Source organism: Petaurus breviceps, unplaced genomic scaffold (genome assembly GCF_028583685.1).
Source record: "Petaurus breviceps papuanus isolate PSGF00001 unplaced genomic scaffold, PetGlider_PUasm1.0 90823, whole genome shotgun sequence".
Lineage (NCBI taxonomy): Eukaryota > Metazoa > Chordata > Mammalia > Diprotodontia > Petauridae > Petaurus > Petaurus breviceps.
The window spans coordinates 16,893,765-16,919,720 of record NW_027187352.1 but is presented as its reverse complement, the minus strand read 5'-3'; the positions used below and the strand labels follow the sequence as shown (position 1 = coordinate 16,919,720).

General features: G+C 38.1%; 1 protein-coding gene across 23 annotated transcripts in view; it reads left to right on the top strand.

Moving 5' to 3' along the window:
- DLG2 (discs large MAGUK scaffold protein 2) overlaps positions 1–25,956 on the top strand; it is a 2,470,643-nt gene that overhangs the window by 1,809,606 nt on the left and 635,081 nt on the right. For all 23 annotated transcript variants that reach the window (XM_069070968.1, XM_069070969.1, XM_069070964.1 and 20 more), the window contains one exon: positions 6,338–6,493. In XM_069070968.1, the coding sequence (XP_068927069.1) occupies positions 6,338–6,493 (156 nt within the window). The remainder of the gene's footprint in view (positions 1–6,337; positions 6,494–25,956) is intronic.

Genomic DNA, 25,956 nt, shown 5'->3' with positions numbered 1-25,956 from the left:
CACACACACACACACACACACACACACACACACACACACACACACACCCTCAGTAAACTCCAGTGACTTCCTGTTGCCTCCAGAAACAAATACCAAATGCTTTTGTTTGGCAATCAAAGCCCTTCATAACTTTACCTCCTTCTACCTTTCTAGTCTTCTTACTCTTTAGTCCTCAACACATACTCTTCTGTCCACTGATGCCTCCAGGCTATTCCATAGACAAGGCACTCCACATCTCAGTTCTGGGCATTTTCTCTGGCTGTTCAGCATGCCTGGAAGGCTCTCTTCCGCTCCAATTACTCATCTCCCCAGCTTCCTTTAAGTCCCAGCTAAAACCGACCTTCTACAAGAAGCCTTCCCTGACCCCTTTTAATTCCAGTGCCTTCTCTTTGTTAATTATCTCCTATTTACCCTGTGTATAGCTTGTTTTGTATATATTTCTTTTTATGTCTCCTCCTCTATTCGATTGTAAGCTCCATAAGAACAGACTGTCTTTTGCTTCTTTTTCTATTTCTAGTGTTTAGCACAGTGCTTGGCATATAATTGGTGCTTAATAAATGTTTATTGATTGATTGATTATAAAGTCTATCTCCAGTGCCTAGCAGAGTGCTGAGCACATAGCTTACATTAAGTAAATGCTTGTTGAATGATATATAATGCATCCCCAAAATTTTGTGCTGTTGTAAGCTTTTTAAAGTAGCTTAATAGCTTAAAAATGCACTAAGATTTTTGGAACACTCTATATAAGTGTAAGCTATTCTGCACATAGGAAACTTTCATTTCGTCTGAGAAAAACTATCCACTTTGGACTTTAATATTGGTTGATTATCCCTGTGTTGAAGAGAAAAACTTTAGCAAGATTTTTTTTATCTTCTTTTCTCCCAAAGATATCCAGTGCTCCCAAAATCTAGAAAATAAAGTTTGGATTTGATATGTGTTCTCTTTAGCTTATGGCCCTGGGAATGAGGGGGAGAGAGGGGCAAGAATAAATAAAATAAAATCAATTGGGAAGGAAAGAAAAGCTGTGTGCCAGGCAAAAATGAGGCTGTGATATCAGGTGCTACATCTCTGGATTAATAAGAAGAGAGACAGTGAGTAATTGATTGGAGTCAACTCATAAATCCTAAGTGTTATACAACTCAGCAGTCACTGCTGCCAAAGGTACTGGAGGCACCAGCTGAAGCCTGAGTTACTGCAGCCAGCTCCAAATGGGAAATTTACTAAATCTGCAGAGTATGAAATAATAGTGTTTCCTTAAAATGCCTCCAAAGGGACGAGATGAAAGTCTCATGATTTTCAGCAGCATGTATTTGTCTTTTGAGGTGGGGACCAGGGGAAGGGAATGGGAAGGAAACAGAGACATAGAGACAGAGAGATTGAGACAAAGAAGAGAGAGGGAGAGAGTGGGGGAAGAAAGGGAGAGAGGAAAAAGGAAGGTAGGGAAGGAGAGAGAGGCAGGGCACAAAGGGAAGGGATGGGTGCAAGAGGGGAGAGAATCAGAATCAGAGGAAATTTTTCACTCCCTGAATGCCTAGTGCCCATGCACTCTTTTCTGCCCTGGAATTGTGAGGAGGGCTCCTGGCGCATTGTGGCTGCAAGCTCTGGTGTGTCAGTGCTTCTCCTTGCCCTGGGACTTGCACCCAGGACGGTAACTTGGATCCAAGTATGGGCAAAGCAACAGAATCCCACCTATGCAGGACAAGAAGCGTTTTTTGGTTTCGAGCAGAATTGACTTACATAAGCGAAACAGTATGGTAGAGTGGAAAGGAGGACTAAGGCCTCAGGTGTGAGGGCTCCCTGAGCCCTTTCCAGGGCTTCTCATGCACCTTTGGTGTGTCACGAAGCTGTAGCCTGGGCAGCGGCCATGCCTTGGTAAAATTGTCTTAGCAGAAAGGCTAAACTAGGTCAGGGGCAACTAAGAGGCCTCAAACCAATTGGTGACTTAGAAGGGACTACCTCAAGCATCTACTTCCCTCAGTGGAATGGGCAGATGAGAACAATGTGTTCCAGTTGTCATGAAGGTGGCTGAAGCAGGGGCTGTGGAGTGCTAAGAGTTTGGGCACACATGCAAAGGTCACCTGCTGCATCGCCAGTCATTGGGACTCTTGTCCTGCCACTGGACGTTGATGACTTTGGAAGGGAGGGTGAGTGAGGCTGATGACTTTGTGCAATTATGCCTCACCTAAATCCAGTTCACATGAAAGTCAAAACAACACCCTGTGATGTCACCGATCCTCTTTGAAAGTGAAGGACAAATAAACAACAACAATACATACTTGTGGCGTGAATCATTTCCCTCATCCTACTCCTCAATAATTCCCTGAACAGGGGACATGGAGGGGGGTGAGAGCTCTCCCTTAGAGCCATACCTCAATATTATGCATCATAAATCTGGTAGATTTTTAAAGTTGCTTTTAACTAACTACTCCTTTCCTGGCCTCCCTTCTTCTCCTCTCTTCTTCCTTCCTTTCTTCTTTCTACATTTCATCTTTCCCCTTTCTCCCTCCCACTTTCTTCCCCTCTCCGTTTCTGTCTCTCTTTCTCTTTGTCTATCTGTCTTGTGTCTGATGGGAGCTGCATCACTGAAATACTTTCACATCATTTGCCTGTGAGCACCACAGGTATACTCTGGTTAGAAAACTTGGTCACATTGTTCTCTGGGACTGTCATTGCCAGTGCTAGATGAAGAAAGCTAACTCAAGCCTTACAGGTGGGGAGAACTGGCTTCCTGAAATGCTTTAGAAATGAAAGTCTTTAAGACTTTTACCAAAATATAGGAAGTGTATGATTTGAAGGGAGTAAGAATGCTCCAATCAGTCATTCCCAAAAGTCAGGAAGTTCATTCCATTGGACAAGTATCACATTTTAGATCCCCTTCCATCCATCTGAATCACCTCTAAATGTTATGGGAGAGGTTTGAAAAGAATGGCTGTGTGGCTTATTGTCTTCCAGTCGATGCTGACTGGTTTGTTTGGCAGCTGTTACGTGTAAATTGTTGCCTGTGTAAGGCTGAAAGCCCACTGAGATTATCTGGTAAGAGTGTCCAGGTCTTGAGTGAGATGATCTGCTTACCTTTATAAAGACTGAATTTCTCTATCCCATCTTACTGTCATTGAATTTGGCCTGTATATATGGTTCCTGTCTGTAGTGAATCAGCGTTCAAAATGGCAAAGTGACAATTAAATCCTGTCTCTGGGTTCCTCGTTGTACCTCTCCTTTAGCTGTAAGGATGATCAAGAACTGATGTCTTGGAAAGAACCTGACTTGGAGTCGAAAGGCCTGGGATTGAGACAGATTTTTGTTTACTGAAGAAATAAAACTTATTTTAAAAAAATATTAATAAGTTACAGGAACCTCTAATGTGCATTAGTAGAGGAAGTTTCAGCACTAGAAATTCCTTACACCAATGAAATTATAAGTCTGGCCACTAAGAATTATAATGTAATATTAATAACAGTGGCAACAATAACTTGTCCAAAGACTTTTTCTGAACACCATAACAATAAAAACAATAATGAAATAATAGTAATAGATGATGGATACATAGAGAGATGGTAGATAAAGAGTTTAAGCACTTACTATTTGCAGGCACTGTACTAAGCAAATAATAGTACATTCAATCAGCAAGTATTTATTAACTAACCACTAGATTGAGTTAGAGTTTTCAGTTTCCCTCTAGCTGCCTTTCCCTACCTTCTCCTTAGTGCCTAGCAGAGTACTTTATGCATTTAAGGTGCTCAGTACATGTGTGTTCAAAGGAATCTCTGCATCTCTCTCTCAGTATCTGTTCTCTTCATGCTCCCCATCACCTCTTTCCTCCATGCAGGTACCCTAATGGGTTTTGCCTTCTTTGAATAACTAATGCTCAGACATTTTTCCCTCCTTCCTCTTCTCATTCAGATCTGCCTAGACTGTGTCCTAGATTTTCTTTGTATGCCCAGTACTTATAGAATTACTGATACATGGTAGGTGTTTAATAAACGCTTATTTAATTTAACGACCAACTGGAGCATTCTTATACCCTTCAAATCATACGCTTCCTATATTTTTAAGCTGATCTTGTCTAAAAAGGACATTTTGAACCAATCTGAAGTTTTGATAGGAGATGTCACAATGTAATGAACAGAGCTCTGGAATAAAAGTTAGAAGACCTAGATTCTGATCCTGATTCAGCCTCCCATTCAATGAGTGACTTTGCTTAAATCTCTTCCTCTTGATGGATCTCAGCCTTCTCAGACATAAAATGAAGTAGTTGACTTGGAATTGAGAAGTTCTTAACCTTTTTTTGAATCATGTACCCCTTTGGCAGTCTGATGAAGACTGTGAATTCTTTCTTGGTAATATTTTTAATGCATTAAACAAAATGGACAGGATTCCAAAGCAAGCCAAGTATATTGAAAAAAACAATAATTAATTTTTTGAAAGGTCATGTGCCACAGGTTAAGAACCTCTGGTGGATAATCCCTTAGAACAATCCCAGCTCAGAGATGCTGCGATTTGGAAAAATGCCTCAGTACATCCTTGCTCTCATCCAGCACATTCCCACTCCTTTATATCTACATAGGTCATCTTTCATGTTTTGAACACACTCCATCTTTGTATCTGTCTGCTGAAATGTTGTTTTTTAAAGGGAGACCTTAAGCAATGCCTTTTCTATGGAGCTTGCCCTATTTTTCTGACTTAATTGTAATTTCTCCCTCCTAACATTTTCCTAGAGCTATTTGGGTCTTTTCTTGGTTCCCATCACATCCTCTCATGTGTGTGCAGATGTGTGTGTATGCACACGCACACACACGTACACACACACAGAGTGCTACATCTGCCTTCTTGATTCTAAGTTTCTTGAGGGCATGGACTATGAAAATTTTTATCTTTGGATCCTGAACACTTAATGCACAATAATACACATTTCAAAATATTGGTTGAATTTTATTATTATATACCTTCATCTTTTGTATTGGGGTGGATGAAATATAAATAGGACAAGGAGAATTTCATAATCTCCAAGTTAGAAGTGACCTCAGAGGCAACCCAGTCCAACCTGGACAAAAAGTGTCCCTATCATGTAACACAAAAGATCTGGATTGATTTCTGTCTCTTGCTATTTGCTACCTGTGTAAATTTGGGCGTGTCACCTAACCTTTGCGGGGGGGGAAGAGGGAGCCTTAGTTTCCTTATCTGTAAAGTGAAGATATTGGACTGATCTCTGAAGTCCCTTCTATCTCTACAGATATAATTCTCTAACTTTTCACATCCTCCACAAATCATCATCTAATTCCTGCTTGAAAATCTCTAGGGAGAGCAAACCCACTGTCTCACAAGACAATCCATCCCACCTTTGGACAGTTATCATTGCTAGGAAATTGTTTCTTTTTATCCAGCCAAATCTCTGCCTCTCTGTGGCTTTCACCTTTGGTTCATAATTTGGCCCTCTGGGGGCAAGCCGACAAATCTAATCCTACTCCCACATGTTCTTATTAAGTCATTTTTCAGCTGTTATCAGACTCTCTGTAATCCCAATTGGGATTTTTTTTTGGCAGAGATACTGGAGTGGTTTGTCATTTCCTTCTCCAGCTCATTTTGCAGATGAAGAATTGAGGCAACAGAGTTAAGTGACTTGCCCAGGGTCACACAGCTAGTAAGTGTCTGAGATGGGATTTGAACTCAGGAAGATGAGTCTTCCATAATCCAGGCTGTAGCCACTGAGCCAATAGAGCTGCCCTCTGGCCTGGCCGTCGTTCAGACAGTTGAATAATGTCATCCTGTCTCCTTCCACATAGCTCGCCTCTCTAGTTTAAACAGGCCCATTTCCTTTACCTAAAGGTCTTTCTGTTTTATTGTTTCTAGTTTCCTCCCTCATCATGTAATTAAAATTGTATTTTTAAAATATATATTTGTGAGCAAGTGAAGTATCTTAGTGATTCCCAACATCAGCTAAAATGTACATGACAAAGGAACTTGTTTTCTGAAAGAAATACTGAAAAGATAAGGAATCTTTTGCTATTTTCTTTTTTATTTTGTCCAGACCTGTGATTTGATAAGTAGCATGATTTCCTGGTATAGAAACTCCCCCCACTAATGCAGAACAACAACTAATCTGTGATATTTTTTGTTAGAGAGTCACCCAGGTCACTGAGAAGTGACTTACTCATGGTCGTACTGCTAGTATGTGGCAGAGGGAGAACTTGGACCCAGGTCCTACTGACTCCAAGGCTTATTCTAGCTTCACCTGATCACACTAACTCCTTTCTTCACCATTAAAGGAAGAGTGGGTGTTAACCACAGTATATTGTTAAACTGTTCATACAGGCTTATTCTTTTCTTCTTTTATCACTAGGCCTCCTGAACCCGTTTACAGCACTGTGAACAAACTGTGTGAGAAACCTTCTTCTCCTCGACACTATTCTCCGGTTGAGTGTGACAAAAGCTTCCTCCTCACATCTCCCTATCCCCACTACCACATGGGCCTCCTCCCGGATACAGAGATCACCAGGTACAGTCTGTGTTCTTTTTCTCTCTCTCGTCTAGTGTGACTAGTGTGAATCAGTTTCACAAGAACAAGTCTCATGTGTAACCCTCTCCTTCTGTTCTACAGCATATATGGAAATGTTCCTTTTATCTGGTATTTGTTAAGTTCAAAATAAAAATAAATGGGGATAAAAAAGAATGTGTATAATATCCCTCGGTTCACTGTTGCTGTTTTTTTACTTGATGGTTTGCCTGAAATCTTAATAGAGGTAGGTCTGTGGGGTGCTACCTCTGTGTTTAGGGAAATTAGAAGCAGTGCCCTTTTTTTGTTTTGATTACCTGGTCACACGGGAGCTTTTCAGAGTATAATTACAGCATTATAGGTGTCATTAAATTTAACAAATATTTTTTAATATTACATCCCTTCAAGGAGCTTATTTTCTACCAGAAAGAAATTGTAAGGTATTTTTTATTTTGTTTTGCTTGTTCCTCTTAAAGACACTGGAGCTCAGAGACTTCTAGGGAAATTTGACAGGTACTAGAGCGTGTGATCTGTCTGCTTTTCTCTACAAGAAATGTGAGAAATGCTCATAATTTTAAAACCATCAGACACTTGCTCCCCCAAATATGTTAAAGGTCAATTCTCCCTTCAACTCAGTGTCTTTCCAGCAATGGACAATAGGATATTTGAGGGTCATATCCACAATAAATAAATAGATTAATTTTGCTTGAGAGAGATGAGAGCAATTTAGTGAGGGCTAGGAAGCATGTAAACTCTCAGGGAGATTTCTAGCTCATGTATAATCACACAAACCCTTAAAATGACTTCTATAAATTGTGTGAGAGGCAGCCTAGTGTTGTACTAGATTAGATGTCTATCGATTGGGGAATGGCTAGACAAATTGTGGTACATGAGTGTAATGGCATATTACTGCCCTGTAAGAAACAGTGCTTACCTGCTACTGAAAAATTGCAAGCTATTCAGGGAAATGGATTGTAACTTATCTGCATTTCTTTTTAACTCCATTGCCCAGGGAAGAGTTTTGCCTGTAGTTGGTGTTCAATAAGCATTTTATTGAATAAATGAATATATGAGTAAATGCAAATGATTTTATATAATATATATATATATATATATATATATATATATATATATAACACAACACAATATTTGGACCAGCTGGGTGGCAAAGTGGACAGAGGTCTGGACCTGGAGTCAGGAAGAGCTGAGTTCAAATTTAGTCTCAGATCCTAGGTGTATGACCATTGGCAGGTCATTAAAGCCTATTTACCTCAGTTGCCTCATCTGTAAAATGATCTGGAGAAGGAAATGGCAAACCACACCAGTATCTTTGCCAAGAAAACCCAAAATGGGGTCACAAAAGAGTTGGACATGACTGAAATAACTGAGTAACAACAAAAACAACAATATATAATATTATGATATTGTGATTCAACCAGAATATCACTCTGGCAATTGTGTCATTATTTTTCCTAAAGAAGATAAAGAGCTGTAAGTTCATATAATGGGAGCTATTTTGCCACCTTCTAATGCAAATAAGTAGTATTTCTGTATTTCCAAATAATAATAATATAATAATCTAGTGTGGATAAGTAGATCCTCATGAGTTATTCAAATGTCTGGAGATGATACATTATATTGGATCTTTGTCCCAATAGAGTTGCAAGTATACTGTTAATAGCCCTCTCCATACTTGACTACTATTTTTCCCAACTTATCAAGTCAATTCATAACAAGTCAATTCAATATCAAGTCATATCCTCTAGACATTCAGTTAAGAAAGATTCATTATGCACTTACTCTATGTCAAGCATCTACTAAGCAGTGGAGCTATAAATCCAAAGAGAAAGAAAGTTCCTGATTTTGGGGAGCTTACATTCTAATGAGGGAAGAGAAAACATGAAAGAAAGCTAGAAAGTGGTAAGGGGAGACAAAAGTACCAACCAGGGTAGAGGAAGTCTAGAATGTAGCCTGGAGAGGAATGAGATATGGCTGACTTGGATGATCTCCTTAAATGAAGACTCTAGGAGGAGCCCATGTAATCAGAGGGAGAGGCCAGAGGGGTGCAGGGCATTTCTGCTGTCAATTCCATGACTAGAGTGAGGATTCACAATTAAAATCTGGTGCATTGTAGAAGTCTAGAGTGCATCCTGGAGAGGAATAAGGACAGGCTATACTTAGCCATGTTATTAGGGTATTAGGGGAGGTAGGGGAAAGGGGGAAAGAGAGGGAGAAGAGGATTGAGGAAGAGAGAGAGAGGAGGAGGAGGAAGGAGGGAGAGAAGAATGAAGAAGAGGAAGAGAAAAAGGAGGAATGAATGAATAGGAAGATATGGGACAAGGTACCTCCCTTCAGATAATGAGAACTGGGAATGATTCATCAAGGTCATTTTGCTTTACCCTAAGTCATGGGAGTCTAATTCTAATATTCCTTCTCAGAAAGGTATTTGCCTAGTTAGGTTATCAGTATGAAAACATGGAAATATAATTCAGAATAGTGTGAGGGCAAAGAGAATGTGGATGTCACAGTGATTCAGAGTGAAAATGAATCTATCTAGCAGGTCTCCTTGGAACCTTATTTCTCTCTTTGACTATTCTCTGAGGGTACTCTTATAAGTCAATTGCTCATCTCCCCTTGGGGCAAGACTAGCAAATTCTATAATACATAATGCATTTTTGGAAATGGCATGCAGAAACAATTTTTTGGAAGTGTAATCATCTGGGATGTTTCCACCATATTAACAATGCTTAGTGCTTAATAGCATTGCAAAGTGCTTTATCCATATTAATTAAAGCCACCTTTCTTTCTAAGGAGTCATAGAAAACATTTCTCAATAGAATGAAGCATGTCATTCTGAAGTTGGGATGGCAAAGCTGCCACTTTCCAAAAGGAGGATGAAGAAAAAAATAAAAATACATTGTTGAAAAATTATTTGCAGTTATCTATTTCTATCAGTTATGCTGTTATGGTAGACTGAATACCAGGGAGCATTGACTTGGTTAATCAGTGACTTTGAATATTCTCTCCTATATCACCCATCATATCCTTCCCTTCCCTCTGGGCCTAGGTCAGATGCCACATCCTCCTTGAAGTTTTCTCTAATTGCCACCCTTTCAAAAACTGAGAGAGCTCTTACTCACCCAAAACCCTAACACTTTGTATTTCTCTATACTCACCATATTCTGCTTTCTATTAGAGGCATTTATTTATATGTCTTAGACTCATAGCTTAGTTATAAGCTCTTTAAGGATAGGAACCATTTCTATTTTATATCTTTGTGTCTATACATAGTTCAATTTCTACTGAATAGTTCATAGAAGATACTTAACAGATGTTTATTGCATAAATAAATGAATTATTATAGTCACTGGTATGCTTCTAGATACTACCAATATAATTCTAGTATATACCCAATATAAGATAGAACTTTAATGTAAATTGGGAAGCTTGTGTACTATGCAGAAAATTTCTAGTTAGGCACAATCCTTTACTGTTGTTCAGTCATTTCATTCATGTTTAACTCTTCATGACCCTATTTGGGATTTTCTGGGGCAAAGATAGTGGAGTGTTTTGCCATTTCTTTCTCCAGCTCATTTTACAGATGAGAAATTGAGGCAAACAGGGTTAAGCTATGTACTCAGGGTCACACAGCTAGTAAGTGTGTGAGGTCACATTTGAACTCAGGTCTTCCTGGCTCCAAGCCCAGCACTCTATCTACTGTGCCACTTAGCTGCCCAATCCTACAAATTCTCAAAATGGCTTCTGTATATGGTGAATAAATTGTGTGAGAGGCAGTCCACTAAAGAAATAGAGAGAACCAGTCTCAGAAACAGTAAGAGGTAGCAGGTTCAAGTTCTAACACAGACTAAATATGTGACCTTTGGCAAGTCACTTAAACTCTCAAAGCTCTGGGCAATTTTCTAAGACTCCAATTGCTGGATAGTGGCAGATCTGTACTTGAAGAAGGAGTTTCTTCCTGGTGAATCCCCTACACAAATGAAATCATGGACCTGGACTAAATTCTTAACAGTAACCCTAAAGAGACAAGATATCCCTGACATAAGAGGTCAAAGGATATAAGCAAACAGTTTCCCGAAGAAGAATCACAAACTGTAAATGACAGTTTGGAAATGTGGAAACAAACCACTAGTACAAAAAGAAATAGAAATAAAAATAACTGAGTTTTTAATCTCCCCAATTCTCACATACTGGCAAAGATGGAAAAAATAAAGTAAACCAGAAATAGCCAGTGTTGGAGGGGCTATGGAAAGACAATTGGCAAAGCTGTTTATTAGTCTAAACATTCTGGTTATCATTTCAGAATTACACTAGGAAAGTGATTAAGCTTTTCATACCTTTTAATCTAGTGATCTCACTACTCGACATGTACCCCAAGGAGGTTAAGGGTAGAAACAAAGTTCTTATACAAATAGTAGCATTATTCTTTATGGTAGCAAGCAACTGGAAATAAAATAAATTCCACTGATTGGGAAATGGCTGGAAAATGGTAATATAGGAATAGTATTGTGTGGTAATAAATGATCAAATGAGAACTTCAGAAAAATGGAAAGATTTACGCATTCAGATAGAGTGAAAGAAACAAGCTAAAAGAACAGTGAACATCAATTGGGTATCATACCCTACAGGAAAGTAGGGGGGGAGGGGATAAGAGGAGGGATGATAAAAAGGGAGGGCAGATTGGGGGAAAGGGTAATCAATATGCTTGCCATCTAGGGGAAAGATGGGGAGAAAATTTGTAACTCAAAATCTTGTGCAAATGAATGTGGAAAATTAAAAATAAATAAATAAATTCTTGGAGTAAAAAAACAGTGAACACAATGACTACAAGAACGTAAATGAAAAGATAACATAAGTAAAGTTAAACTCTGATTTTAAGGGAGTGGAATTCTGGTCTTTGAGTTAATTGGAGGGTACCTGAAGGGTAATTTCTACTCCTTAGAGCTGCCAGTTTATTCTTTAGTAAGGCAAAAGTATCCTTTGAATGCACCTAGTTTTAGGGATATATCACATATTTGTTTTCTGAAAAGGAATAGCCTTTTCTCCCGAAATGTTAAATATTAATAATTATTTCAAGAATTCATTATTTAATCTATGAGAGAATCTCCTTCCCTAGTACAGATCACAGATATGCCTTAGTAAGTTTTCTTCCTGACTTTCTGCAGCCACTTCCAGAAAAGTCATTGTAGCCAACTCTTTGATTGATAAAGCTCTTCAAACATAAATAGGCTGATTCTGAGGTGACAGAGATATAGGGCATCTTTGGGCTTGTATTTGAAGGGTTTCTGGCCTACTAGGATGGAAGCAGTTAGGTGATTCAGTGGATAGAGCTCTGGACCTGGAGTCAAGAAGACCTGAGTTAAAATCCATCCTCAGACACTTACTGGGTATGTGACCCTGGGAAAGTCACTTAATCTCTGTTTGCCTTAATATACTGGAGATGGAAATGGCAAACCACTCGAATGTCTTTGGCAAGGAAATACCATGGACAGTATTGGTGTGCTATGGGCAATGGGTCATGAGGAGTCAGAAATGACTGAACAATAATAGCAACTTAATAGGAATGGCCAGAGTTGTGTTCCTCTGGAATAGCTGTTTAAAACCCAAGATCTCTTCCCTGTCACAAGGAAGCATCAAAGTATAACTGTAATGGGATAATAATAATGATAATATTAGCAGCAACAAAATAAGAATAATAGTCTTTGGGGGGAGTCTCCCTGCCAAGACAAATCCAGGAACTATATGAACACAACTATAAAATACTTTTCACACGAATAAAGTCAGATCTAAACAATTGGAAAAGTATCAACTTTCCTACCTCTTGTTGTCTGTCACACAGTTGACAGGTCATTGATTCAGAGACAAGATTCAAGAGGTATGATTTTCATGTGCATATATAGCTGGATAGCTGTGCTATAGTTTCCTTCCCTCTAGAAACAGACATATATGGATCATCTGTTTAAAGAGAATTTTATGAGATATTATTCATCATTTATTTTATAAGAATTATTGACCACTTTTTATGGCAAATATCAACTGGGCCAGTTGCTGAAAATGGATGTATGTTGACAAAGTTCTGGTAGCCATTAAATTAATTTCTAATCCTCAGGCTACCAAAGTAACTGTTTTCTTCTGTTTATGTGTTAATTGTCCTTGATTATGAAGAATCAGAAACATTCAAATTATCATACAATGATCTTTTCGAGTCACCTGCCATTTGTACTCTCTGATCATGAACCCCTATAAGCTCAGAAGAATCAGAATCTCAGATGAGCTGTAGAGCAATGGAAAGATATATCATGGATACAAAGAGGGCACAGGTAATTATCAACAATGATTTACGCCTAACCAGTGTCATCAAAGATGTTGTGGAGGACACGAATGAGGAAGGAAAAGGAGTAGGCTGGTTATGTAGCAAGTAAGAAATAAGAGACAGACAGCCCTTTGCTATCCAAGGAAGGCCTCTCTGACTTTGGGTAGATGGTTTACAGAGTACTTAGAAAGGAGCAAGGACAAATAATTGAACAGGATGAGAAGGTGGGAGATGAGCTATGACCTGTACTCAGGATGGATATGCAGATGAGATCAAGGATCTATTGAAGTGTCTAAGAAAGTATGAAAGTTGGCATGTGGTGCAGTGGAGTGTTGGACTTGTAGTCAGGAAGATCTGAGTTCAAATTTTGCCCCAGCCACTTAACCTCGGTCAGCCTCATTTTTCCATTTGTAAAATGGGGATAATAATAATACTTCTCAGGATTGTGGTGAGATAATATTTATAAAGTGCTTTTCAAATCTTGAAGATATATTATATATGAGTGTGTAATATATTTATATATATGCTGTCTTTTTTATTGATGTCATTTTGCTCATTTATTCAAGTGGAGGAGGGTCAGAAGAGCTCAGCACTTCTAAAATCTAAAACACTTAATCTGTCCCTTCTCCAAATTTCTCCATTTTCTTTAATGGAATCGTCATCATCTCAGACACTCAGCTTTATTATTTCAGTGTTTTCTTTCACTTCCCTTGATGGCCTTGTCTCACCTAACTAGAAGATGAGTTCTTTGAAAGTAAGAACTAACACACTTAGCATAACACTTAGCACATAATAGGAACATAATAAATATGTGTTGATTAATTGATGTAGTTCACTTGTAAATATATAGCTTTCAAAACCAGGATTGCTACCCTGGGGTCCATGAACTTGGTGGGGTTTTTTAAGGTAATAAGAATATAATGTAATAATATAATAATTTAATATAATAAACATTTTATTTTATAAATTTCAAAGGGTTATTCTGAGAAGGGGTCTATAGATTTCACTAGACACCAAAGGAGCCAATGACACATAAAAAATGGTTAAGAAAGCCTAAAGCATCCCTGAAAAATGATAATCTGATTTCTGTTCAAATATATCCAGGGACAGAGAGGAGTCCTTCCCAAGGTAGCCCATTTTCCTTTTGAGAAACTTTATTATTAGGAAGTCTTTTCCTTTAACGAAACCAAAATCTACCATGTTGCATTATCTACTCTTTGTTACTATTTCAAGACCCCAAGCAGAACTGGTCTACTTCCCCATCAAGATTAGTTTGGTATATTGGAAATAGCACAAGCAGGGTCAAAAAGACCTAAGTGTAAGACTTGGTTCCAACATTTATTATGTTGTACCTTGAACAGCTCATTTAAATTCTCAGCCTCAGTTTCCCACTTTGTGAAGTGGGAGCAATATTTGTAAGTGTACCTTACAGAGCTATTTTACAGATACTTTGCAAACCTCAAAGTGTCAAAAATCTGAGATGTTATTGTTTCACATGATAGCCCTTCAAATACTTAAAGACTGCAATCATTCCTGCCCAGTTCTCTCAGGCCCAGTTCCTTTATCAAATTCTTATATGGCATGTCCTCCTATAGCCTCATCATCCTGGCTGCCTACCTTCAATATGGTCTGCACAAATGTCATATAGTTTTCAATTATTTTTGAGGAGCAAGATGCCTTTACAGGTTGATTGCTGTCTTTATTGGTATTTTCCTGCTGATAAATAGGAGATAAAGATTTTCTGGGTTCAGACTATAAAGTAAATTTGTGGCAAGCCTGGGTTTAAAAGTCATAGCCCCTGATTCTCTCTTTTATTGCCAATAAAAGCTGCTTTCATCAGCAGCCTTGAGACCCACATTCTCTTCAGTCACTCATTTTGAAGGGAGCCAGATAAGGCTGAAAGGATAGTTTTGTTATAGAAAAACTAATACCAATCAATGTATTCTGGAATTTGGTTTTAAGTGAAACTGTACAATCTTAGAGTTGATTAGGTCTCTGTATTAATAAATAAACTCTGCCAGGACAGGTTACTTCCATGAATTGCAGGAAGACCTCAGGTCCTTTGGGCAGCCCACTGTGATGAGAGGCTCACATTAGAAAAAGCTTTGCATTTTGGAATTTTGTTTTAATTAAAGGATTAAGATTTAGCCACAAGAAGCAGAGGAGGCAAATCTACTATCTCAAACCTTTAATCCACTTCTGTAGACTTTGGAACTCATTTGAAGTTTAAAGGAATCATTGTACAGGATATTTTAAGCCATCAGGGATCCATGTGTAGAATTCAATACTCAAAGAGGATGAGAACTCCAGGAGAAGAGAAAGGTGGAAGTCAAAGAATGAGAAGGACTTTTCTATTTTGTGAAAAAGAACCAGATACATATTAAAAGCATAAGAGAGAATTTGTCTTTCTCCTTTTTTCACCTTCATTTTACCTTCTTTGTCTTCTTTCCTTTTCTGTTCATGTTTTCTCTGCTATCTATGGTGATGGCTAAGATGCCACTGTCATTCTTACAGCTTGAAAGTGAAATTTGGGATTATGGAATGTTACTGCTGGAAGGGATCTTAGAACACAGAATGTCAGAACACAGAACCTAGAATATTACGACGAAAAGTCGCCTTACAGTTTATCAAGCTCAGCCCCATCACTGTGCAGATAAAGAAGTTGAAGTCTAGAATATTTGTCTACAGAAGAGGTTCTTAATGGTTTTTGGTTGTAAACCCTTTCTTTAGAATAAATCTCATGTCATGGTATTGGAGGATCCCCCAAAGCTCTTGTTTTTGTGCTGATATTTCAAGGATTAGAAATTAAACTGATAAATACATAAATAGTTTATTATATAATACATTATTAAATAAATATTTAATATTTACTGATCCATTTAAAAATAAATCACAGCATATTAACATAAATAATATTTTTATTAAAAATAATTGTGTTTTTCAAGACAAAAAGAGGAAGACTGGCTTATTCTACTTAGTTTTGCAAATCTCTTTTGTGTTTGGCTTAATAGGAGGCAGCTGGGTTCTAGTATCTGCTTCACATTCTATGTGTTATGATATGTTGTTTGGGTCGACGTATATGGGGAAAAACTAGCTTCACACAAATATGAAATTGGATAAAGAAGGAGTATTTTAACAGGAAATAGCATCTTAATATTATTATGAAAATAATGTTAACCTCACAGACACCCTGAAAGCATCTCAAGAACCTCCAGGCATCCCCAGGCCATACTTGGGCTAGGTGAAGATATTGAAAGTTAAAGCTCACAGACATGCTTAAACACATGAACACCAGAACTAAAATTCTAAATAGTATAATGATTCTAGTAGCTCATTTTTCTAGAGTGCTTTAAAATTTTAAACCCCTTGCCCCCCCAAAATTCTTTATGACAACTTGATGAAATAGATAGTAAAAGTATTGTTATCCCCTATTTACAAATGAGGAAACTGAGTCCCAGAGATGGAAAATAACTTGTCCAATGTCATGCTGCTAACAAGTGACAAAGCAAAGACTTGAAGTTAGATTTTCTGACCTCAAATCTAGGACTCTCTCCATTATACCACACTGTCAGATTTTCAGAGGAAAACTTTTAAAAATCACATAGATTTAGAGATTGCATTAAGTCAAATATAAATATTTTAAACTATCCAGATAATCAGCTAGGTTCCATGGTGTACTATTTTTATTCAGTATCATATAAACAGAGCTTGATTCTCTTCAATACCTAAAGAATCTATAATTTTGCACTGTGGGTAGATTCTAACCCCCATTGCGACTCCTTCTATAATCACCTCCTACCTTTATTTGTTCAAAGGAGCAGAAGTTTAGAACTGGAAAGGACCTCAGACATCATCTGTTACATGCCCCCACCATTTTGTAAATTCAGAAATTCAGCCCAAGAGTAGGGTAAATTGGCTTTGCTAAAATCAGACAGAAATTAGTAGGACTGGAATTGGGGTCCGGGTTCTCTGATTCCAAACTGAGCACTTTTCCTACTCCATAGATTGATCTTTGAGCATGACTATGGCTAAAAAAAACTTAGACTCTTGCAGCAAAGTTGGTGATAAGGCTCTCACAATATTTAACTAGTCTGTTTCTCATAAACCAGATATATAACTGCTTACTGGGCCCACATCTGAAACTTCTCCAGTTCAAAAGTACCCACTTAAATGTGTCCACTACCAATATAACCTCTAAAAATCCAGAGTCCGCAGCATATCACAAAGAGACAACAGAGTGGGAAGCCCTGAACATCTTGAGGTTTTTGTTGTTGTCTTGTCTTGTGTTTGTTTTTTAAAAGAATGAACAAGAATGCCCATAATGAGAGACAGTATATTGCAGTGGGGAAAACAGTGAGCCAGGAATCAGCACATGTAATTAGTATTCACAGCTCAAAGATGAGCTATCTATGTGACTTTGGACAGTTTCTTAACCTCCTTGTGCCTCAACTTCCCCGTTTATAAAATAGTATCGAACTAACTGACCTCCAAGTCTCTGTCTACCTCTAAAGATTCTATGATTTTACTCTCTAGAGCTCATAACTAAATAGATACTCAATCATGAAACATATTAGTCAATTAGGGGAATAATTATAAAAAATGATGATAGCTTAACACTGTGGGATTTGCAAAGCTCTTTGCCTCTAGAGTCTCATTTGATCCTCACAGCCCTCCAAGGCAGGTGAATTTTTTGCAGATAAGAAAACAGACTGAGGGGCGGCTAGGTGAAGCAGTGAATAGAGCACAGGCCCTGGAGTCAGAAGGACCTGAGTTCGAATCCAGCCTCAGACACTTAACACCAAAACTAGCCATATGGCTTTGGGCAAGTCACTTAACCCAATTGCCCTCCAAAAAGCAAAAAAAAAAAACAGAGAGAGGTTAACTGACTTGCCAGTCACCCACCTAGTAAGTGTTAAACACAATATGCAAACTCGGGTCTTGAGTCCAAGCCTAGGGTTCTATATCCACTGAGTCACCTAACTGACTCCTGGATCTCCCATTTTAGTGTAGGAAATAATTACATTTTCACCTCCTTTTCCCTAAGTTTACTTTAACTCATAATATTCTCCAGAAGAGAGCTTATCCTTAATAATAGATATTGATGGGGTGGCTAGGTGGCGCAGTGAATAGAGTATTGGCCCTGGAGTCAGGAGGAACAGAGTTTAAATCTGCTCTCAGACACTTAACACTTACTAGCCATGTGACCTTGGGCAAGTCACTTAACCCCAATTGCCCTGCCTTCCCCCTCCAAAAAGCAAAATATATATATATATATATTGATTTTTTTCATTTTAAATCAGCTATGCATAGTAGAAGTTAATTTCAATTAGTGCATCATTAGGAATCTTGATTTTGCCATGTGTCACTGATATCCTTTCACATCTCCCCACTTTTAAAAAAATGTGATTTATGTTCATTCCACAAATATTTATGAAGGATTTAGTATGTTCAAAGCACTGTGCTAAGTGCTATGGGGGATATCTACTTTAATATTTCAAGAATAAGTGATTCCATCCCTATGAGTACATACTCCTCCAATGCAGATAATTTCCATTCCATGCCAAAGTAGATGGGAGTTGCTGTGACTGAAATAATTCACCATCTGTTAAGTGGTTATCCCTCTGGTGGTTAAATGTTTCTGAACTCATCTAGGAGGGTCTATGAATAATAGATATACAACCCATCATTAGGCTTGTACTGAAAGATTTTTTAGCTTAGTAAGACCATCCAGGTCAGGAAAACTCATCTTCCAGAGTTCAAATTTGGCCTTAGACAGTTGGTAGCTGTGTGACCCTGGGCGAGTCACTTAATTCTGTCTCAGTTCCTCATTTCTAAAATGAGTTGGAGATGAAAATGATAAACCACTTTGGTATTTTTGCCAAAAAAAAAAGGGATCACAGAGAGTCAGACCTGACTGAAACGACCGAAAAATAACAACTGAAGTATATAGGTTGCAAGAAACGCTGCTGGCTTTGCTTTTGTTGACTTCAAAGATCGCAGATGTGTGCCTAATGCTCTTAGAAACAAGAAGAAAGAACATTTTGGGGCTGCCAAGTAATAATGGAGCTGCAGAATTATTTAAAAAATAATCTATAATAATGGTCCACCACTAAAACTGCACAAGGGATGTTTATCAAAATAGTTTTCCATGTCACCCACAGATCACTACAAAGTCTCATAGTCAGAGCATTTCCCTTTCTAAAGTTAAAAAATGAGAGGTAATTGTCATGAGAGAGAAATCAAAATCCTTCCTGTGCCTTTCCCAGGTCTTATAGCTGCTTTAGGTCAAATAAAAGGAAATAGAACATAGGTATTCAAGAAGCATTATGTATAAGAAGTGGTCCTTCATTTGACAAGAGCATGTAAAGAACATTACAAGTTTTGTTTGAGCCTTTGCAAGCTCAGTAAATTTTAGAAATATTTTAGTTGTTAAAATGTTTTGCTGTCTTGTAATAGTAATGCATGTAAAGATGTGGATGGTGTGAAAGATCATTTAAGACATGATACCATGAATTTCTTAGTATATAATATTACATTGAGCAAAATTCTGTTTTGTATTGACTGGTATTCACTATTTTTGCATATGCTATTAAAATAAATCTATAAAGCATGCAATGGCAAAAAAATACCTTCCAGGATTTGGAATCTTCTGGCATAACCTCTGCGAACACAGGTTCACTTCCACATTAACTTGAGGCACCTAAGAAGGATCTTAGGGAAAGACTTATTAAGCATTCAAAGATAAGACACTAGCCCTGCCATCAAGAAGCTTACAATCTAATAGGTTAGGTAAAACTACTAGATAAAGAATAAAATGTGATAAGTATACCCAATAGAAAAAAATAGAAGAGCCATAACTAAAAATTCTGCCATCTATGACAAGGTCAAAAAAATTCCCAAGGTGATCAAACAGAAAAAGTCCTCCCAAGTCAGCTTTTTAAGGGAAAATAGTTTGTCAGAGGGACAAAGGTGGGACCATCCCAGGGAAGAGCTGGTCTCCAGTGAGGCTACCAAGGAGAGGAAGTGGTGCCATCTGGCAACTTCTCACTTTAATTATTTTCACTAGATACTAATATCAGCTGTTTCTGCCTGCTAACAGAATACAAATGCTCTAAGTGCCCTCTAAATTCCAGTGCCACAGGGAAAATCCCTGATCACTCTGCCCTAATTATGCCTCTGCCAAAGTCATATGAGAGTTTGGGGAAGGGAAAGGTCACTTCTGAACAGGAAAGTCAAAAAAGGCTTCATTGTAGCAATTGAGGACTGCCTTAAGGAATGAATAGGACTTTTGTCTAAAAGAAATGGAACATTCCAGGTATAGGGAAAGATGGGAGTGTAGCAAGATGAAGAAAAGGCAAGATGGAGGGAAGGCAAGATGTGGGAAAGTGTGGGGTTCATCCAAGAAGCAGGAAGTTTGACTGGAAGGTAGAAACCATGGGAAGTAATATGTGACCAGACCGATAAGGTAGATTGGAGATAGATTGTAAATTGAGTGCCCAGCCAAGTAGTTTTCAGTTTATTCCATAGCCAGTGGGAAGCTGTTAAAGGTTTCTGAGCAGGGGAGTAATGTTAGGAAAGTGATTTGGGAAAGACTGATCTGACAACATGTGCTTACTGTAGTAGAGGAGGAAGAGATGAGAGAAAGAAAGTCTGCTGAAAGGTTCTTGTAATCATACACAACAAATGTAATAAGTATTAATGGCCACTTAGCAAATATGTATTGTAGGTAATGCTCTTGGTCTTATATGGATTGAATGAAATGGATTCTAAGGTTCCTTCTGACTCTTACCATCTTTTAAATGTCAAAAGAGTTTGTAGGACTAGGATGGTGAAAGTGGTTAAAAAAGGGGGAAGGGGAGAAATATATGTTCCCATCATGCCCCTCCCAGCGAAACTTATCCAGATAATTTTTCAGCACAGAAGGAACACATGAGAGTGGGGAAATGCTAATGCCAGCTCAGTGGATGGAGATATGAAAATACAAATTATAATTATTATCTATACTATTCCCTTTGGTCTGGATGATATGTTTGGTTGCTGCCTAGTTAATTTCATACCCTTTTCCACAGTCGACATTATTAGTATCACAAGTTTTGGAGGAATAGTAGAAAATTCAGTGTATTTCTGTCAAAATATTCCTTAAAAAAGATTTTATCACAGAATTGACAAAATCAATTTTCCCATAGAAATTGATGTTACTAGATAATAACAAATTTTTCCCTTATGTCCTTTCTTTAAAAATAATTGGTTAGTATTTTAATTAATTCATTTCCCAAGGCCTACCATATGAAAGTATCTTTGTGGTTGTGAGCATGAGAGGCAGAATAGCACTGTGATTTAATAACTTCATGGCACTACCAAGCCAGCCTTTATTGGAACGTAGAACCAGCAGTTAAGTGGCCAACAGAGGCCCAGCAGCAAACTGCTAAATGGGGAAAATGGTTATACAGTTGGCATTGTGAAATTGTCACCCATGAACACTGTGGGCACAAGCAGAGCACTTAATTAGATGGGAACTGTGGAGTCACTTTCAAGGGAAAAGACAAGCCCCCTTGTACTTCAGTTTTTGCAAAACCTTAACATAAGAGGAGGGAAACAAGAAAACTAGCTTTCACTATCCACAGATACCCTTAGCAGTTATTCATAGGGAGAAGGGGAAGAAAGTATGAGGTTCAGGCTCTTACCCACATCAGTCTCAAAATGAAAAATGAAAAAAATGGTTCTATGTCCTAAATTACATAGACATTGAAGGGAAGTGAATGACTGCTAGAAACACAGCTTCCTACTTTTTTCATCATCATTTGCCTCTAAATAACATAGTCTACTACCTCCTCTGACTGATCTCAACATCTACACTGATCTAGAAACGCTCGCATCTCTCTTGTTTCTTTTCCTTTACTCCTCCCATTTCTTTTCTTGGGAAGCCAATGTCCTTCATTCCCTCCCATTTGATCCCCCCCATTCTTCAAGGTTCTGTTCACAACCTATGCTGATTTTGGCCTTCTTTTTTCTACTTTAAATTTTAAATAACTCTAGAAGGTTCATCAATTAATTATAGACTACCTTCTTTTCTTCCTTTAATATCTAATGTGAGTCAGCTAAAGCTTAAGAAATTATGAGGTCTTTAAAAGGCAAAAAATCCCGCTTTATAATCCATTCATTTCCCTCATAGCACTTACTGTAATAATGATCAGATAGTCAATGATCAATAAATACTTTTTGACTTATTGGCTTTCTTTCTCTATCCAATATAGAGTTCTGTCTCTTGACCCTCTGAGTTAGCACAAGTTATACCCCATGTGTATGATGTGCTGCCTCTGCACATCAGCCTTCTGGAATCCCAAAGTCCTCTGAAAACTCAGTTCAACTTCTGGCTGCTGTTGGAAGTCCTTTGTGGTCCTCTTTGTTCTTAGTGCTTTCTCCTTCCTCAAATCATCATGCATATGTATATGTATGCATGCATACATACATAAATATGTGGGAATATAAACATATACATACATGTGTATATATTTGTTTATATGTTGTGTCCCTGGCCCATCTCCAAAAGAATGTAAGCTCCTTCAGGGTAGGGTTTGTTTTTAGAAATACTTCCTAGCTCAGTGACTTTTTACAAGGTGGATAGTTAATGAATATTCTTTGAGTTGAATCAAAGGTATTGTGGAATAGCAGAAATCATACTGGACTTATAATCAGGAAAGATTTGCCCTCAAATTTATGACCTAACAATTACTGGCTATACCTGTGTGAGTATAAGCAAGTGACATAGCCTTTCTGAGCCTCAGTTTCTTCATCTGATGGAAATAATAACTGCCATACATGCCATATAGATCTGTCATGAAGTAATCAACTAGATAATGTATGTAAAAATGACAACTATCATTCTCTTCAGTTGTAGTTTTTGTTGTTGTTCAGTCACTCTTTCAGTCATGACTGACTCTTTGTGACCCCATTTGGGGTTTTCTTGGCAAAGATACGGGAGTCATTTGTATTCCTTCCGCAGCTCATTTTACAGGTGAGAAAATTGAGACAAACAGGGTTAAGTGACTTGTCCAGGGTCACATGCCTAGTATCTGGGGTCACATTCAACCTCAGGAAGATGAGTCTTCCTGACTACCGGCCAGGCACTCTATCTATTGCACCACCTGGCTACCCAGAAGAATGATACTTGTGCTTTACTATGCCCTAATCAGGAAATAACCCAAGTATTATGTTTATTGAGATCAGAGACTGTTGTGGTTTTTTCTGCTTATATTTATATTTCCAATATTTGCTTATTGACTTGGCTTATCAATCGTATTTTGAGAAGGACATTGATAAACCAGAGGTCACCCTTAAAAGGGCAGTTACAATAATGAAGGCTTTAAGACTAGTCCTTTTACATGGTAGAAATGATCATTTAAAGAAATTTGAATGATTAGCCTAGAGAAGACTAGATTTGGAGCACAAGGGGAAATATAATAGTTGTTCGAAGTGTTTGAATGATTGCCATGTGTTAGAGAGACTGGATTGTTCTGCTTAGTCTAAGAGGTCAGAACTAGAAGCAAAGTGTAGGAGTTGGAGAGAGATTTCAGCTCAAAATGACATAAAAACTTCCTAGGTGGGACAGTAGATGGCGTTCTGGACTTGGAATCAGGAAGGTCTGAGTTCAAATATGACTTCAGATATTTATTAGCTGTGTGATTCTAGATAAGTCATGTAACCTCTGTCTACCTCAGTTTCCCCCTCTATAAAATATGAAAAATAGGGGTGGCACTTAACCCCAATTGCCCTCCAAAAAGCAAAAATAAAATAAAATAGGAAAAATAATAGCAGCTATCTTCTAGGACTGTTGTGAGAATCCAATGAAATAACATATGTAAGGCTCTGCAAATCCTAAAGCATTGTTGAAATAAAAGCTATTACTTTTTAAATTATTTTTGTAGGGGGAAAGGCAGGGCAATTGGGATTAAGTGACTTGCCCAAGGTCACATGGCTAGTAAGTGTTAAGTGTCTGAGGCCATATCTGAACTCAGATCCTCTTGAATCCAAGGCCAGTGCTCTATTCACTGCAACATCTAGCTTCCCCAAGCTACTATTATTTTTAATTGGAGCTATCTAAAAGTAGAATGGACTGTCTTCAGATGTTGCAGGTTCTCCCATAATGGAACTGTTTAGCCTGAAGCTAGATGGCCACTTGTTGCTCATATTGTAGAGGGGACTCTAGATCAGGCATGGTTTAGATGAGACATCTCTCTGGGATCCTGTGAAAGGCTTAGGATGGGAAATAGGTAAAGAAAAGTAAACAGACATACAGCATGTACACAAACAAAATTGGAATGTGATATTTACATTGAAGCACAAAATATTGTGAGATTAAATGAAGATAGAAAACCTCCTGTGTGAACAAATTCATGACAAAAGTGAGACTGGAATTTGTACTTGATAGGTACATTGTATGTCAACAGTCAGAAAAAGGAAAATAGAGAATGCATTGCTAGTATGGGGAACTGTTCGAGAAAAGCTGTAGACCTGAGGAAGTCAGAGAGTTTAGAGAATGTCAGATAGTAGACTTTGGGTGAAACATAGACTACATGAGGGGGATTGGTATGAGATAAGGCAAGATAGGTATAATAGAGACAGGACATACAGGACTTTGAATGCCAGGCTAAGGGATTTGCAATTATTTGGTAAGCAACAGGGATTTTCTGAAAATTTTTACATAGTTAAGGGATGTGACCCAAAGTATGCCTTAGAAATTTCCATCTTAAAGAGGCATTAGAAACAGAGAAAAAAAATAGAATGAAGAAGACCGTTTATGCCTTTTTTTTGTGAAAGTTGCAGGTGAGAAGTAATGAGAGTCTGTAACTAGGGTATCAGAAAAGGAAATTGTAAGGAGGGAACAAATAGGAGAGATACTGTTAAAGATGTAAGTGATAGGACTTGGTATCCAACCAAACTATTAGGAAATTTTGATGAATGTGTAAGTCGAAAGGGTCATTGGACATGATTCTAAAAAAAAGATCGGAACCAGAAAGTGAGGGATTTTAAACATCAAGCTGAAGATTCTGAATTTTATCCTTGAGGTAACAGGGAGCCACTCAAGATTTTTGAACAGGGTAGTCACATAGTCAGACCTATGACTTAGGAACATTAGTTAGGTAGATATGTGGAGGATGGATTGGAGAAAAGAGAAACTAGAATTAGGGAGTAGGGACCCCAATTAGAAGACCCTTATGGTAGCCCAGGTAAGAAATGATGAGGTCTTGATCTAGTGTGATAGCCATGTGAGTAGAACCAAGGAGTCAACAGATGTGATGGCAGAGTTGGCATGACTTGACAATCAATTAGATGTGAGGGCTGAAGGAGAAGGAAGGATTAAGCAATGGAGTAATGGAGATTGAAGAGATCTCCAGAGAAAAAGAAGAGCTCACTGGAGGGGTAAGCTTATCAAGAGAAAGATAACAAGCTCTAGTTTAGATATGCTGAGTTGGACATGAAAATGGAATGTTGTTTTTCATTTCTTCAGCTGTGCCCAAGCCTTTGTGACCCCTTGGACCACAGTGCACCAGGTCGTTCTATCCTCCACTATCTCTCTCAAAGTCTGTCCAAGTTCATTTTCATTGTTTCTATGCTGCTATCTATCCATCTCACCCTCTGCCAACCCCTTCTCCTTTTGTCTTTAATCTTTCTCAGCATTAGGGTCTTTTCTAATGAGTCCTGCCTTCTCATGACGTCACCAAGGTATTTAAACTTCATTGGGATATCCAAGTGGAAATGATAATATTTAAAATTTTGCACTTATGTAATGCTTTACATAAATGATCACATTTGAACCTCATAACAGCTCTGTGAGGTAGTTGCTATTATTTCCCCCACTTGACAAAGGAGAAAAACCAGGTCCAAAGAAGTTAAGTGATTTGCCCAGGGTCTGAAATAATAATAGTAACTAGCATTTTATAGCACTTACAGTGTACCAAACATTGTGCTAGGTACTTTACAACTATCATCTCAGCTAATCCTCACAACCCTAGGAAGTAAGTGCTATTTTATTCCCATTTTACAGGTGAGGAAGCTGAGGCAAGGAGTGGTTAAGTGACTTGCCTAGGATCACACAACTAGTAAGGATTTGAATTCATGTCTTCCTGACTCCAAA